We start from the raw sequence: 14,744 nt of genomic DNA, 5'->3' as shown, positions 1-14,744 counted from the left end.
CTATTTGTTGACCATTATGGTAATACAGTTGTTCTCTAGGATTTTCCATGGTACCAAAATCTATGGATGCCCAAGCCCTTTGTATAGAATGGAAGCTATTGCTAAACGATCCATACATATCCTCCAATATACACTATCATCTCTAAGACATCTGTTAATATTTAACATAATATAAATACTGCATATTTAAGGGAAATAATATATTTATATATTAATTATAGAAAATACATTCTAGATACAGGGAAGTAAGTCTTTACATGTTCAGTACAGAGGCAGTTGTTTCAAACACTTTTGATCCATACTTGACTTAGTGGACTGCAAGGATTTAGAGCCTACCATATAAAGAGATGATCATATTTCAATTCTTTAACAATGAAAAGTCTTGTTAATACTTAGAAAGGAATCTTGGGGAAACATTCATAATGTGGATTTTCCCCAGGCACTGTAGAGAAACTGTACCTGGATTCTGCCTAGTATAAGACAAATAGGACCAAAACCTTAGCTGAAGCTTTCTCAAATCTAGTTTATACATTCCTCATGTAAATGCCATGTCTTGCAACCTCCTCAAACATCTAGTTCAGAGATCTCCCATTTAGGACAGATCATTCCAGAGATCCTAAAATCCCTCCTACAATAGAGGCCCTGTGTTAGATGCTTCTGTGTGGGGAGACAGATACCATTATTTTTATGGCTTCTGAGAGGGACAAAACCAGTAATTCTTGAACCTAGGATCACAATTGGTTTTTCTTAGCTACCCTCTGAAATTTTCCAAGAGAAATATGACAAGGCATGTCACTTAAGCACCAATTTCTAAGCAGAAATTAGTAATTAGTAATAAGCTCACATGATGTGATTGTCTAAAGTTGGTTTCTTTACTTTATATGTCTCTTCTTAGCATCGAAGATTACAATTAAAATGAGGTAAGATTGAACATTGTTAATGTACACTGCATTATAATAATACAATATATATTATAAAATGTATATTGACAATCTAAAAGACAGTTTGATTTGCAATAAGCTGTCATACGCAGATATAATTCAAGTTATAGAATTTATCAATTTTAATTAATAATCTCAAGATTTAAGTACAAAAGAAAAAGAATGGCTAATTCAGTTGGAAACCAACAGTTTTTCTCTTCTAAGGCCTTTCACTCTATGCATATGTGAATTCTTCCCTTCCTAAAAATTAGATGCATTTCTTCTCACTTATTGCCCACTAGTGTCTAAAAAAGAACATGCTACACAAACCTCCACAACATTCACCATCTTTTCCACTCCTCTCCTGTCATTCTGGACAGTATTGTAGGACGTGTATACACGAGGCTGCTTCATGTGTTCTGGCTGAGAAGATGTGCCATGCAAAATCAACTTCCAGTTCACAATCCTTCCTTCATTTTGCATTCTTCCAGACTGGTTAAAACAAACAGTATTTATTTTAGTTCGTGTTTCAAACATAAAACAAACTCATTAAAATTGCCAAAAGAATATCATAGTTAAAATTTAATTTTAAGGCATTGTATATTTCATTTTCAAAGATTTATTTTAAAAGAAACAACTGGATAGATCCACTCCTTGGTTAAAAACCAATACTATAGAAGTCAAACAGTTTAAAAAAATGATTTATTGCCTCACAACCAAGATTCTAGGTTTAAAAAGCAGAGTTCTCTATGTAAGTCTATTGTGTCACATGGAGTCTATTCTTGAAAAGCTCTTAAACATCTATAAGTCAAAGTTCTAAAGGGGTGTAGTCAAATGTGTAGATTTGATATGAAGTGGCTCTGTCTTAGAAAGTAGAGTTATTTAGATTCTTGCAGTTGAAATTGAGCTAAAGAATTAAGGAGGGGCTGGAGAGGTGGCTCAGTGGTTAAAAGTAATGGCTGCTCCTCTAGAGGATCCCGGTTCAATTCCCAGCAGTCAAAACCCTCTGTAACTTCACTTCTAGGGGATCCAATGTCCTCTCTTGTTTACCAGCATAAATGTGGTATACATACATACATACATACATACATACATACATACATACATACAGGCAGAACATTCACCCACATGTAATATCTATGTTTTTTAAGAATTGTGGAAGGTAAAAAGAATAGTGCCAATAAGTAATAATATTACTCTCTTCTTATAACAGGACTTGCTTCAGTTTTCATTTTCTAAGCTATAATCAAGAATTAATTTCAAGTGTATGTCTGAGCATGTGAAATACATATGTGTGGAAGTCAGACACAATTTGTCTATATGGGGTCCAGGATCAAACTCAAGTTAGGCTCAGCTTGAAGGCAAGTGTCCTTACCCATTAAGTCATCTTACCAGCCCTATTTCAATCATCTGTAGAAAGTTATCATCTGAGAAAATGTAGAAAATATGTAATTTGAATTAATTGGTATCTTTAGAATTTAAACTGATTTATATTTTTAAAAAATTTATCAAGGCAACTGAGCAGTGATGCATATCTTTAATCCTAGCACTCTGGAGGCAGAGGTAGACAGAACCCTTGAGTTTAAGGCCAGCCTAGTCTACAAAGTGAGGTCTAGGACAGTCAAGGTCTCATAGACAAACCATGTCTAGAATAAAACAACAACAAAAATTATCTAGGCAATGAGATCTGCACTGATGGTTCTTACAGTTTTCTTACAGAACTCAAAGACAGAGCACTACCATTTATATCCTAACCTCAAAGAAGCAGGGGATTGGTGCACAAAGAGTTGAGCTACTTGACTTCATGTCAGACATAGTCCTGCCACTTCACCCTTGTAGCATTGTCCTTTAAAGCATTCCAGAGAGTGTTAGAACAGATCCAGTGTCTGAAATGCTGGGAATAAGAATTATTTCAGATTTCAAACCTTGCCAGTGTTAGAGTGTTTATACTAGCTTTACCACGTGAATGTCCCTGTTTCCCAAAGACCAGAATGCTTTACAATTTTAAGGTTTTTGAACTCTAGAAATCAAAAATTTTAAAAAAGTAGTGTGGTTTTTGAGTTTTTGTTTGTGTCTTCTCTCTCTCTCTCTCTCTCTCTCTCTCTCTCTCTCTCTCTCTCTCGCTGTCTCTCTCTCCCTCTGTGTGTGTGTGTATGTGTGTGTGTTGTGTGTGTGACTGAAAGTAGAAAAAAAGATATTAAAGAAGATGTCTTGTTTAGACTGAAACAGAAAGCTATTATACTAGTCAATGAGAAGAGTAGAGTAGTAGTAAGAATGTTTTCTTGTGACTCCAGCCAAGTATCATAGCAAATCTGGCCTCACACCTGCCTGTCTGTGAATATGGATATTTCCAGGGATGAAAGGTCATATGGCTGGCTGCATTTAGACTTGGACACTTTATTAGTGTATCTTTTCTCATCTCATATAACATGGCTGAGTTTAGTAGTCTTTTAAAAATTGCTGCCTATATAACGAAGTGTCTGGGCAAGACTACACTTTTATCTTTCTTCTGCTAAAAACTGAAGAGGTCAAGTTCATTAGGCCCTAACTTGTGATACCATCCACATTTTAAAGTACTTACAAGTGTTTGAAAATGATCTTTGTTTTTTATTTCTTTTTATTTATGCTTACCATGTCTGTAACTTTCAATGTCCAGGTGCCTACAGGATTCTCTCCCCATGTATGAACAGACATGAAGTCCCAATTCTTAAAGCCATTGGGGGATGTATCCCTTTCCCTTTCAGCCAACAGTACGGTGCTGGTTCCTATTTTCATACAACAAATATAAGTTAGTGAATATCTTAACATGACAGTCTCGTCATCGGATTCACTCTAGCATCTGATAACTTGTAATGAAAGGGGAGATTAGGTCTGGGAGGGGGTGAAAATCTCAGTAGTATTTTATAAAACTCCAGGGCATCTAGAAAGTATAACCCTGTAATCAATAGAGTCTAATCTAAAACTTCAAGATTTCACATGCTAGATAGAGAACATAAAGTTAGACAGCAGATCTTTCCTTGCCTACTATCAATAGAAACTGAAATTACTCCACTGAATCACTAAAATATTTCGTAGGAAGGTGTTAACTATATTTTCATTTATTCATTTGTATATGCTCATGTACTCATGTGCATGCACATGTGTGTTTCATGGCACATAGTGGAGTTAAGAGGATAACTTATGGGAGTCAATTATCTCCTATCACTTGGTCCTGGGGAAGGAACTCAGGCAATTAGGTTTAGCAGCAGATGCCTTTATCTGTTGCTTATCTTACTGCCCCATTATCATACTTACATATAGTAGGACAACTTCTGGTGGGTTGTAGTTTATGGCTCAATATTCCTTAACTCATCTTAACTAGAACTCTCTCAGCAAAATCTATACTATCATATATCTTTACTCATATGGCTGTGAACCATATGAATAACAACTATTCTCAACTTTGTGGATCACAATTCCTAACTTTTCCATCGATTTCTTTCAGTGTTCCAGACATATCAATAAGTTTTGAGAATTATTCAAAAGATTTTACTGTCACCTAAGAGAATCTTTTATTTTGGGAAATGAACAAAGATTGAAAATAGGTGATTTTAGAAAAGTTTATTAATCAGTATCATAATCATAATCATTAAGCAAAGAACCCTCGTCTATCTAGAAACCAGTGGAAATGAACAGGAAGAAGAAATATATCATCAACAAAAAGATCATGTTTTAAATACATGTAAATGCCTCTGAGGAAACTTAGTTCTATGATCATTGAGTGGTTGTTCAAGTTTACCAGCAGCAGAGGTAAGTGTGACATGAAGGTCTCCTCTACGAGAATATTCGATTGTTGCTTCAAATTGCACATGTTCCAGGGAATTGATAGCATTTTCTTGTCCTTCACAAGCTCTTGTAGGGATTTCAACAATCACTTCTCCATTAGCTTTCAGGGCTCTACATACATTAGAGAAGCAGAATTTTTTTTTAAGAAAGGTATTTCTCCTGCCATCCTTTTGTTTGTTTGTCACAGTTGCACATGGATGTCTTGGCCAGATAATCAGAAAGGCTTGCTATCACTAGAGTTCAATTCATAATTATCTATAGATGAATTTAATGTATAAGAAATTGATAAGAAACAAATATATAAGTATGATGCTATTTTCTATAGAATCAAATTCCTACAGCTTTGTCTGCAATCTAATAAAAGTGGTCCATGAAAAGGATATCAATAAGGTGCTCATGAAAAAAATAATTTTGTGTATAAGGACTTCCTGAGGCATGTTCCTGGGCTATTCAGGCTCTGGGGTTGTGTGGGAGTAGATTTTTAACACCATTATGGTTGCTTTGATAAAACTATAATAGTCATAGCAGATTCTGCTTTCATGACTATCTATGATGAGCCTGAATCCATTCAATGCTCAACTTAGAAGAAAATTTATCCTGCCCAGGCATAGAGAGACAGCCACAGAGAATACTGTTAATCTCTGTCTCCATCTATATAAGAAGAGCAAGTATATGAGAAAAATTTGGCTGACAATACTTACCTAGGCTCAAAGTTGTTGTCTTTTATGATACATTCTTTCTTCTCAGGCACGTTTCTCCAAGTTCTAGGATCAGCCAAATCCACCAGAGCTTTGGCATTTAGCAAGCCAAATCCAAATCGGCTGTTCACCATCAAGCCCGCTCCATTCTTTTTCCAACCTGGGTTATTGGCCAATGGGTCATACTCAGAGGTCCAGACAACCAGATGCTGCATATCTCGCCAGGTGAGATTTGGGCTAGAGGGAAAGTGACCCAAAGTATCTTTTAGGAACAAATTAAGTGTTAAAAGTAAGCATTCCCTTTCAGGGGTTATTAAGTGCGGCTTGTAAATATGTACTTTATTGCTTAATGTTATGTTCTTTTATTTAGAACTAACAATACAATATTAAAGTTTCTCACCTATAGCATATAAGTGAAACTCTTGTTATCAGTAAATCCGGCCTCAGCACTGTTGAAGTGTGAAATTTCATCCCTGACTCTAATTTTTATATTTATCTAAAGTCAGTTTTAAAAAACATAACATTTTGTTCGTGTCTCTAGTTCTGTTTATAGAATGCTTTAGCACCATTTATGAAACTTCACTGAAGCTTCGTTTTTATTATAGGAAATATCAGATGTGAAAGACAAGGATTTGTAACCTACTCACCACATCTTGCCTTTTTAAAAAAAATGTAGTCAGAGCTCCATATTCACAGGTTGCATATACTTAAGATTTAAGCAAATATAGATAAAGAATATTTGAAAGGAAAAATTTGCATCTATACCAGTGAGTATATACTTTTTCTTGTTACCATTCCTTAAGCAGTGCAATGTAACAAAATTTACATTGCATTATGTATTTTAAGTAATGTGTATATTACTACACCATTTCATATAAGAGACCTGGGCATCCACAGAACCTGGCCCTGGACCTGATTATTGGCAAATATTAAGGAAGGACAATAAACCACAGATCTCAAATTTTTGGCTTCATTGGTTTTCTCTTGAAAGACACTATGCTAAGTATTACTAGAATATTCAAGAAGGTGGCTCTGGTTCTTAAGGAACTTATGGTACAGTTAAAAATCTTTTATATAACTATATGTACTGAATGTTGCATTTTTAACTTAATATACTATGAAAGTCTGGGGAATGTCTTTACTGGGAAGATATGCATGAGGTGAATTTAAACAATTAGTAAAACTTCTAAAAGGGAGTATATAGCAACCAGAGCAGCAGATGCATGGGGGAGGAACATCTGGAGCTAGTTTACAATGTGTATGCTAGGGCCAGAAAGAGACAATGAAGAGAACCGAGCCATAAGTCTGAAGATGCTCAATATCACAAAATGAGCTTGACCTGTACTGTTTGGGCAGTGGAAATTGTTCTGGACTTTTGATTCAGAAAATTGTCTGAACCAGTTTTCTCCAACTTCTGAGCTCACATACTGCTCTGATCATTCTCTTTTCTCCACCTTATTAAATAACAGACGTGTGTGTGTGTGTGTGTGTGTGTGTGTGTGTGTGTGTGTTACTGTTTGCTTCTTAAACTAGAATTTAGCTACAAGGAATGAAAACTAACCTCACTCCCTAATGCTTAGCAAACATACAAGCACAAGATTATACAAGAGTATATATAAGTGGCTAGCAAGTAAAGGGGACCTTACATCAAGTCTGATGATTTGACTGCTATCCATAGCATTTTCTTGGTAGAAAGAGAGAACTGACTCTTGCAAGGTGTCCTCAAATATCTACATGTGTATCTTCTGTGACTCATATATGAACACAAACACACAAATGCCTTCTAAATGAATATAATATAAGTATTATCAATATTGCCTAAGCTATACTTATGTCTCACCAACATGACTACCTAAACATGAGCTGGACAAGGACAATAGACATGTCAAAGTGGACTAAAGAAAATTTGTAAGGCATCAGTCCTATATGAAGAACTGCAGGCAACTAAGGAATATTGAGAGTGAGAGAAAGAGTCCACCAATTCTGTATGTAATAGTAAATCATTTGCCTTAAAAACATGTAAAAGTGACATTATACAGACTGAAGAGGTTATATGTATATATACAGGAAGGGTTTATGTAAATAATGCTGATGAGTGATTGAAGGTTCCAGTGCATATACTTTTGAAGCTTACTGTTTTAGTCATTAGATTAATAACAGATTAAGTACATTTGTGATCTACTAATTTGTATAAAGAAATCATTAATTTAATAAGAAAGATCTTAAGCTTTTTATTGCTTTTTGAGATATGCATTATTTCTCTCTAGTCAAACCAAGCATTATTTAATAAACAATGCATATTTCTCAAATTTTCTACCTTACCATGAGACTGCAGAATCATGGAAATCTAGGTCAATTTCATGCCTTCTCCCCAGAGCTAAAAATATATCAGTTAATCAATTCCCTCTGCACTTGTTAAAGACCTGTGGGTGATTATACATATGTCCTCAAAGGCCTCCATTGATAAGATTTCTAAGGAATGTTAACTGTGTTTGAACCAGCTCCAATAAAGTGCCATTGTGCTATTGCCTTTGAAGGGAGCTGAAGTCAAGTCTTCAGCCCCCTTACCCCTCCCACACTTTCCATATGTTAATTCATAGCCCCTGAAGGCAAGGGCTTTAACTCCCAAGTTTCTCTGTTGGAGACCTTGTTCAGAAAATGTTTTTCAGGCACTCATGTCAGTATTTCCTATGGAAGAAGCAGGTAGAAAGCCTAAAGGCACTTTCATAATTTTATTTTTTATCAAGCTCCCAGTACACATGTAACTGCAAGGTTCATAAAACTGCTGGAACCTATTGTTTGGGCACCCCCAGAAATGATACAAGCCCATTTCTATGCTGGCCCACCTGACTGCTGGAATTAAAAAAACAGGAAAACCCGTTGAAGGAATCAGAGAAAGAACTGGAAGAGCTTGAAGGTGCTCGAGACCCCAAAAGTACAACAATGTCAAGCAACCAGAGCTTCCAGGGACTAAGCCACTACCTAAAGACTATACATAGACTGACCCTGGACTCTGTCCCCATAGGTAGCAATGAATATCCTAGTAAGAGCACCAGTGGAAGGGGAAGCCCTGGTTCCTGCTAAGACTGAACTCCCAGTGAACTAGACTATGCGGGGAGGGTGGCAATGGGGGGAGGTTTGGGAGGGGAACACCCACAAGGAAGGGGAGGGGGGAGGGTGATGTCTGTCCGGAAACCGGGAAAGGGAATAACACTTGAAATGTATATAAGAAATACTCAAGATAATAAAAAAAATAAAATAAAATAAAATAAAAAAAAACAGGAAAAAATCATTAAACCTTAATGTTTCATTTTGACTTGCTGTAATGGTCTACTCCATCAACACCTGACAGTTCCACTTATTCTCACTCTGCTGACTCAAGTTCTTGCCAGATATACTGTTAAACACCAGAGTGACAGGTGGAGGCTGGAAAAGGAGTCTAGTCTAGTGACTTCCAGTGTATCCCAGAATAGATACATCATAATCACTCACATACTGATTTCTGAGAAATACCCAACTCTCTCAATAAAAGTAGGTCAAGATGTTTATTTTTTAAAACCTTATCTATCCGGATTTCTATTTCACAAAAAAATAACAAAATAAGCATATGAACATTTAAGTCAATTACAAGACATTTTGAATCATGGCAACAAAGAGGGAGGAATAGAAAACGCATTATATAGTATTATGTTCCAATAAGTGTTTTGTACTCAGTCTGACTACTTTCTTTACTTAAGGCCTGCGTTGTCTCATCTGTCAAATAAGAAAGTTGTATATGATAATTTTCAGAATGCCTTATTATTCAGATCTTTTGTCAGTTTAACCTCTTGGCACTCATTGTCTTCTGCTTGTTTTTGTGACCATTACATATTCAGGAATCATTAGTCAGTTGAGCAGAAATGACTGTATTCTCAAGTACAAACTTCTGTCCTTAAAGCTTATTATTAAAATGTCTGCTTCATTCTGGTCTTCAAAATAAAATATCTTAAAGTAAAAACCACCTATCAAGGTGTCCAATGGGCAATGAGCAAATTTCCTGTTTGGGTGATCAGTGTTTGCAGGTATGTGCAAGGAAGAGAAAGATGGAGAATAAGGGGAATAAGGAATGTTTTGGTGATCACATTCAATGTATACATTGTTTACAGTCATATGACAGAGCATTTATTTTACATATAATTTTAGTGCTCTCTGTATTTTCAGATTTATACAAAATGTTTAGGAAATATTTAAGGAATTTCATTGTTAAGCAAATAAGAAAATTAAGTCTTATTTCTTAACAATTATTCCTCAGTTGTGTGCTTACATTGTATAAATGAAAAGGAGCTGCTAACAATAAAACTAATTCTGGACATCCTTCCTTTATTAATTAGTGCACAGCAACATCTGCACTAATTTAAAATATCAAGACTTCATTGTGGTACTAACCAGAAATATGTGTTCAAAAATTAGAGCTACAGAACTAAACATTGAAATTAAGCATTCTTTAATTAGAAAATGTGAGGATAAAAAAGTCTTGATACAAAATTATGTAGTGAAAATTCTTAGAGTATAAGTGGTTTACTCTCTATCTATTTGAATTTAAATGTTGAACAGTTTCTAACTTGAACTTTTCAAAAAAAAAAAAAACCTTTCTAAGAATTTTGTGGGAGGTTGTTCCCCTGAGGAGTTTGTGCAACACTGATGGCTTATCTGGACTTTATTATTATTTATTAGAAAGCCTACGGCTCATCTGTTTGTTGAATATCTCCACAGGTGTCATTGAATCCAATGGTTCACTTGAGAATTTTTTCCTTATTAAAAATTACCTGATTCTTCTGATCTTACCACTGAAGAGAGAGGTGATCTTCTGTAAGCTTCCTTAGATATACTTAATGCACACTTATGGTGCCACTGGTGTTTATGCAGAAAATTTCTTTCTCCAGAATTTGCCTATGTGGTACCCTATAGAACAGTCTCATAATGACAGCTGGGTGAATTTGTAAAAAACAGATTTTAAGGTTAATTGATTAAAGTGCTCCTAGCATTGAAATGCCTTGGATGCCAGCTTAAAAACTAGCTTTTAGGGCAGATACCTCAGAATCTGAGTCCTTAGCAATGGGATCTGGGAATATACATGGAAATCACCTCCCCTGGACCTTTACTGTATTCAACAGTTACTGACTATGATGGTTTGCATATGTTTGGTCCAGAGAGTTGCACTATTAGGAGGTATGGCTTTGTATAATAGGTGTGTCACTGTGGGCATGGGATTAAGACCTTCACCCTAGCTGCCTGGAAGTCAGTTTTCCATTAGCAGCCTTCAAATGAAAATGTAGAACTCTCAGCTCTGCCTGCATCATGCCTGCCTAGATGCTACCCTGCTTCCACCTTGATGCTGATGGACTGAACCCCTGAACCTGTAAGCAATCCCCAAGTAAATGTTGTCCTTATGAGAGTTCACAGTCATAAAAATCTAACTAAGACACTGGATAAGGGAGGAAACTTTTACTTTGTAGATGTTGCAGCCAGAAACTACTCATTCTCCTTCTCTTTGTTCATTCCAGTTTCCTACCCCCATCTCTTAGAAGCACTGTAAGGAATATGCCAGTGCAGTCTTTTCTGGAAAACTAGATGATATTTATATCAGTCTCAGTCTCTGGCCTCCTTTGTTTGGTGGGATGATTGATTGCTTCCATTCAGTAGCAACTCTTCTCCCTGTCAGAACTGTGGAGGCTGCACAAGGTAGCACCATTTCAGGGCAGACAGACCTGAATTTATATCTTTTTTTTTTTGAGATATTGGTCACACTTTTTGACCCCTCCACCCCTCACTTTCTTCATTTATAAAATGCAGTGTAACTACTACTTCAATATTATAAATCTGTCATAAGGATTAGAATTAATGTTGTATGTGAATATCTAGCACACTGTTTGGTCCAAAGTAAGAACATGATAAACACTGAATGTCATTCTTGACAAGTTTAGTCAAAGGTCCTTCAGTCTCTGTTGTTCTATAGCGAGAGAGGAGTGAATGATTCAGTTAAGTCTGGGGCAATTAGGCGTGAAGCTTAGGCTCCTATTTAGAAATTCTAGCATTCAGATGTCCTGATATATAATCTTAGTATAGAGCATTTTGAATAGGGTACAGAAAGCCATCCAACTGAGAACAAACATCTCAATAATTGTTATATATTTACTAGGATGGATATAAAGCTTTAGACGGGTTCAGTCCATTGTATTGGAAACAGATTAAGTCCATTGTATTGGAACCAGGCAACCAAGTGAGGTCTCTGGAGGAGTGATGAGCTGTGTCTGCTTCTATAGACAGACAGTCAGAGGTGTTTAGCTGGAATTAGATTCAACTAATTGACTAAAGTTAGGGCAGAAGGGAGGACTGGAGCTAGGAACAATCATAACAACACGTTTTCAAGCAGAAGATAGTAGTGCCCAGCAATTGTGCCAGAAAGGTAAGTTGAAAATGAACACCTGTGTGTGTCTCTCTCTTATCCATGGATTCAAGGGGTGCTGGAAAGGACCTGGCAGCAAGGCAACTTCCTGGAGCTAAGTTGGGTAGCATAAAGCTACATACAACAAACTATTAATTTAGTTTAAAATCATAAATAGGATAAGGGTCTTCTAGAACCCATAAGGCTGTCTCCAGAAAAAAATTTCATAAGTACTCCCTTAAGCAAGTCTTCATTTAGGAGCAAAAACATTCACTGACCTACTTAGAAATTTCACAGCAATAAGTCCTCTCCTTTAGATAAAGTTCATTAAGACAAACAAGATTAATTAGGCTACAACATTCTTAGATAATATCCCTCCTATGGAGGTACAAAGGGTCAGACTTTAAAATGTCTGTTCTGGGATTGGAGAGATGGCTATATGGGAGAATATGCTCAGGGAGAATATGTACATTTGATTGTCCACACCCCTGATCAGGCAGCTTGTAATTGCCTGTCACTCCAGTTCAATATGATTTGATGTTCTCTTTTGGCCCTTGGAAGCATTGCAGGCATGTAGTGTACATACAAGCAGGTACACATGAATATATATATATATATATATATATATATATATATATATATAAATTCTTAGATAACATTAACATTATGAATACTCCACTTAGTGGATACCTCTGATGTATTTGGTCACTAAACCAAAATGGCCCTGGCCTGGTTTCTTATGTTTATATGCATCTTACAGATAGTGAGAAGAAGCAAAAAGAAGCCCAACTTATTCAAACATCTCTGTAGTTCTTCTCAATAGGTAGACACTAGGTGAGAGCCTGGACAGGGGTTATGCAGGATCTCATTACTGATTTTCAAAAATCTCACCCTCATCTCTTCAGGGTACCCTAGAAATCTTAGGGCTTCACTGGACAAAGAGGTTAAGCCTCTCAGGACTTTTCCATAGGGCACAAAGAATAACATGTTCTGTTCTGTTCTGTTCTGTTCCAGTGAGTCTAGTCTACCATATATGTGGGAGGGCTTTATGCTGTCTTCCAGCTAGGTTAGCTTCTTGTCACCAAACATCAAAAGACAAAATTAAGAAAAGTGAGCTATGGAAGCAGGTGTGGGATACATGGGCTTTTTCCCCTTCTGTGTTGAGTGTTAGAATGTTGAACAGCTATTATGAAGTAAAAATGTTGCTAAATCCATTTTTAACATCATATACTAAAATAAAGCCCAGAGGTATTTAGAATTTAAGCATAGTAAGGAGCTACAGGAAAAACAAACAAACAAACAAAACAAAAACTCACAAAATTTAATCTAAATTACTTTGGGAGAATTTTCGAGAAAGAAGCTCTAGAGAAACAGAGTGGCAAACATTGCTGTATTCTTATTAGCTTCATTACACTAAAGTTACCTGTGAGTAAAACTGAAGGTAAATGTCAAACTGATAAAATTAATACATCTTTGAATCCAAGATTATAAAACTAGACCAGGCCCATAAAGAGGCTGTATCAGAGGGCAACTTGCCAAAGGACATAAATTCTGAGCCTCATCAGTAATGATCCCAAGTATTAATGAGACACCATTTCCTTCACACAGCAAACACTATAAAGGTAAACAGTGTCAGTACTTATTGTCAAAACTGGAGTTTTCACACATTTACTCCTGGTGAGAATATAACATGATGTGGCCTTCAAGGAAACAACTTGTCAATATGTGTCAAAATCATTAAAACACACCTCTCTTTGGCTCAGAACTCCCAATTCTGGGTGTTCATCCTGAGGAACATATAAGAGTTGTCAATACTTATAAGCAACATGATTTGATGACTTTTCCAAAATTTGAATTTATAATTTGAAATTGTGTGAAAAGATAAAAGTTCTGTTTTCAATTATCATGACTTATCTAGTTATATCCAATAATAAGTATCTAGTTAGCTCCAATATGAAGTTTTTATTTTTTGAAGAAAGCACATTTATTCTCAGCATCACTCTGGCTGATGTGTCAGGCTTGGTGCCCAGAAAGAGGACTGGAAGAGAACATGTATTTAGAAAGCTAAGGAGCATTGACTGAGATATGAGACAATATTTCTAACACATTATAAAATATTAGAAAATATGTGCAAGAGATATATGCTTCTTAAGTCTACATTGAAGCATCAATAATAATAATTTCAGAGTGGCAGGATTTATTTGGATTATGCTGTTTTTGTTGTTATTTTTGAAGTTGTTGAAATTTTCTCTTAAAAATCACATAGTCAGACAACAATGTGAGAAGCTGTTTCAGTCAAGTTGACCAGATTTTTGGGCCTTACTTTGCTTCCAAGGCTAGAGCAAAGATGCCAGCAGCCAGAGGTGCAGAAGCTGAGGTGCCTGTGTGGGTCTCTGTGCAGTCATTGTGCAGGTCCGCACTAGTCTAGAATGAAGGAGAGAAAGGTAGAGACATGAGGAACATGGATACCAAAGCCTGCATCTGCTATGACCAGGAAGCACAAGATTTGATTTTCTACTTCCTGTTCTCAAGCACCAACAGCGGATATTTGCCATCTGCTGTTATTTTAGTTTGCTCTCCTCCATGTGCAACTTGTCTATAATTCTGGTATCAAGCTGCCTTTTCTGGGGATGAAGTACTCCCACTATGAATATTTTCTCTTTTGAGATTTCCAAATGAAATTTGTCTATAAAAAAAGGAACTGTTTCTAAGTCACTGTGAATCATGCCAGTCTATTAATCATCAGGTCCATTGTGCATGGTTGAGCATATTTAGAAATTCTAACTCAAATAGCATTCCCTTTGGCCTTTAGATTGACATCTGTCTGCCTCTGTAATAGAGGAACATAATGACATTTTGATCAGAGACATTTGAACA

The 14,744-nt window shown here is 36.2% G+C and overlaps 1 protein-coding gene across 1 annotated transcript in view; it reads right to left on the bottom strand.

Annotated features, from left to right (window-relative positions):
* The window catches only part of Pcsk1 (proprotein convertase subtilisin/kexin type 1), a 46,930-nt gene that overhangs the window by 3,457 nt on the left and 28,729 nt on the right, over positions 1-14,744 (bottom strand). Inside the window, exons 9-13 of the mRNA NM_017091.2 lie at positions 14,191-14,291; positions 5,447-5,680; positions 4,699-4,856; positions 3,552-3,685; positions 1,251-1,412 (exon numbers count right to left, since the gene is read on the bottom strand). Coding sequence (NP_058787.1) covers positions 1,251-1,412; positions 3,552-3,685; positions 4,699-4,856; positions 5,447-5,680; positions 14,191-14,291 — 789 coding nt within the window. The remainder of the gene's footprint in view (positions 1-1,250; positions 1,413-3,551; positions 3,686-4,698; positions 4,857-5,446; positions 5,681-14,190; positions 14,292-14,744) is intronic.

This window comes from Rattus norvegicus, chromosome 2 (assembly GCF_036323735.1).
Source record: "Rattus norvegicus strain BN/NHsdMcwi chromosome 2, GRCr8, whole genome shotgun sequence".
Classification (NCBI taxonomy): domain Eukaryota; kingdom Metazoa; phylum Chordata; class Mammalia; order Rodentia; family Muridae; genus Rattus; species Rattus norvegicus.
The sequence above is the reverse complement of the archived record's forward strand: the minus strand, read 5'-3'. Positions and strand labels throughout refer to the sequence as shown.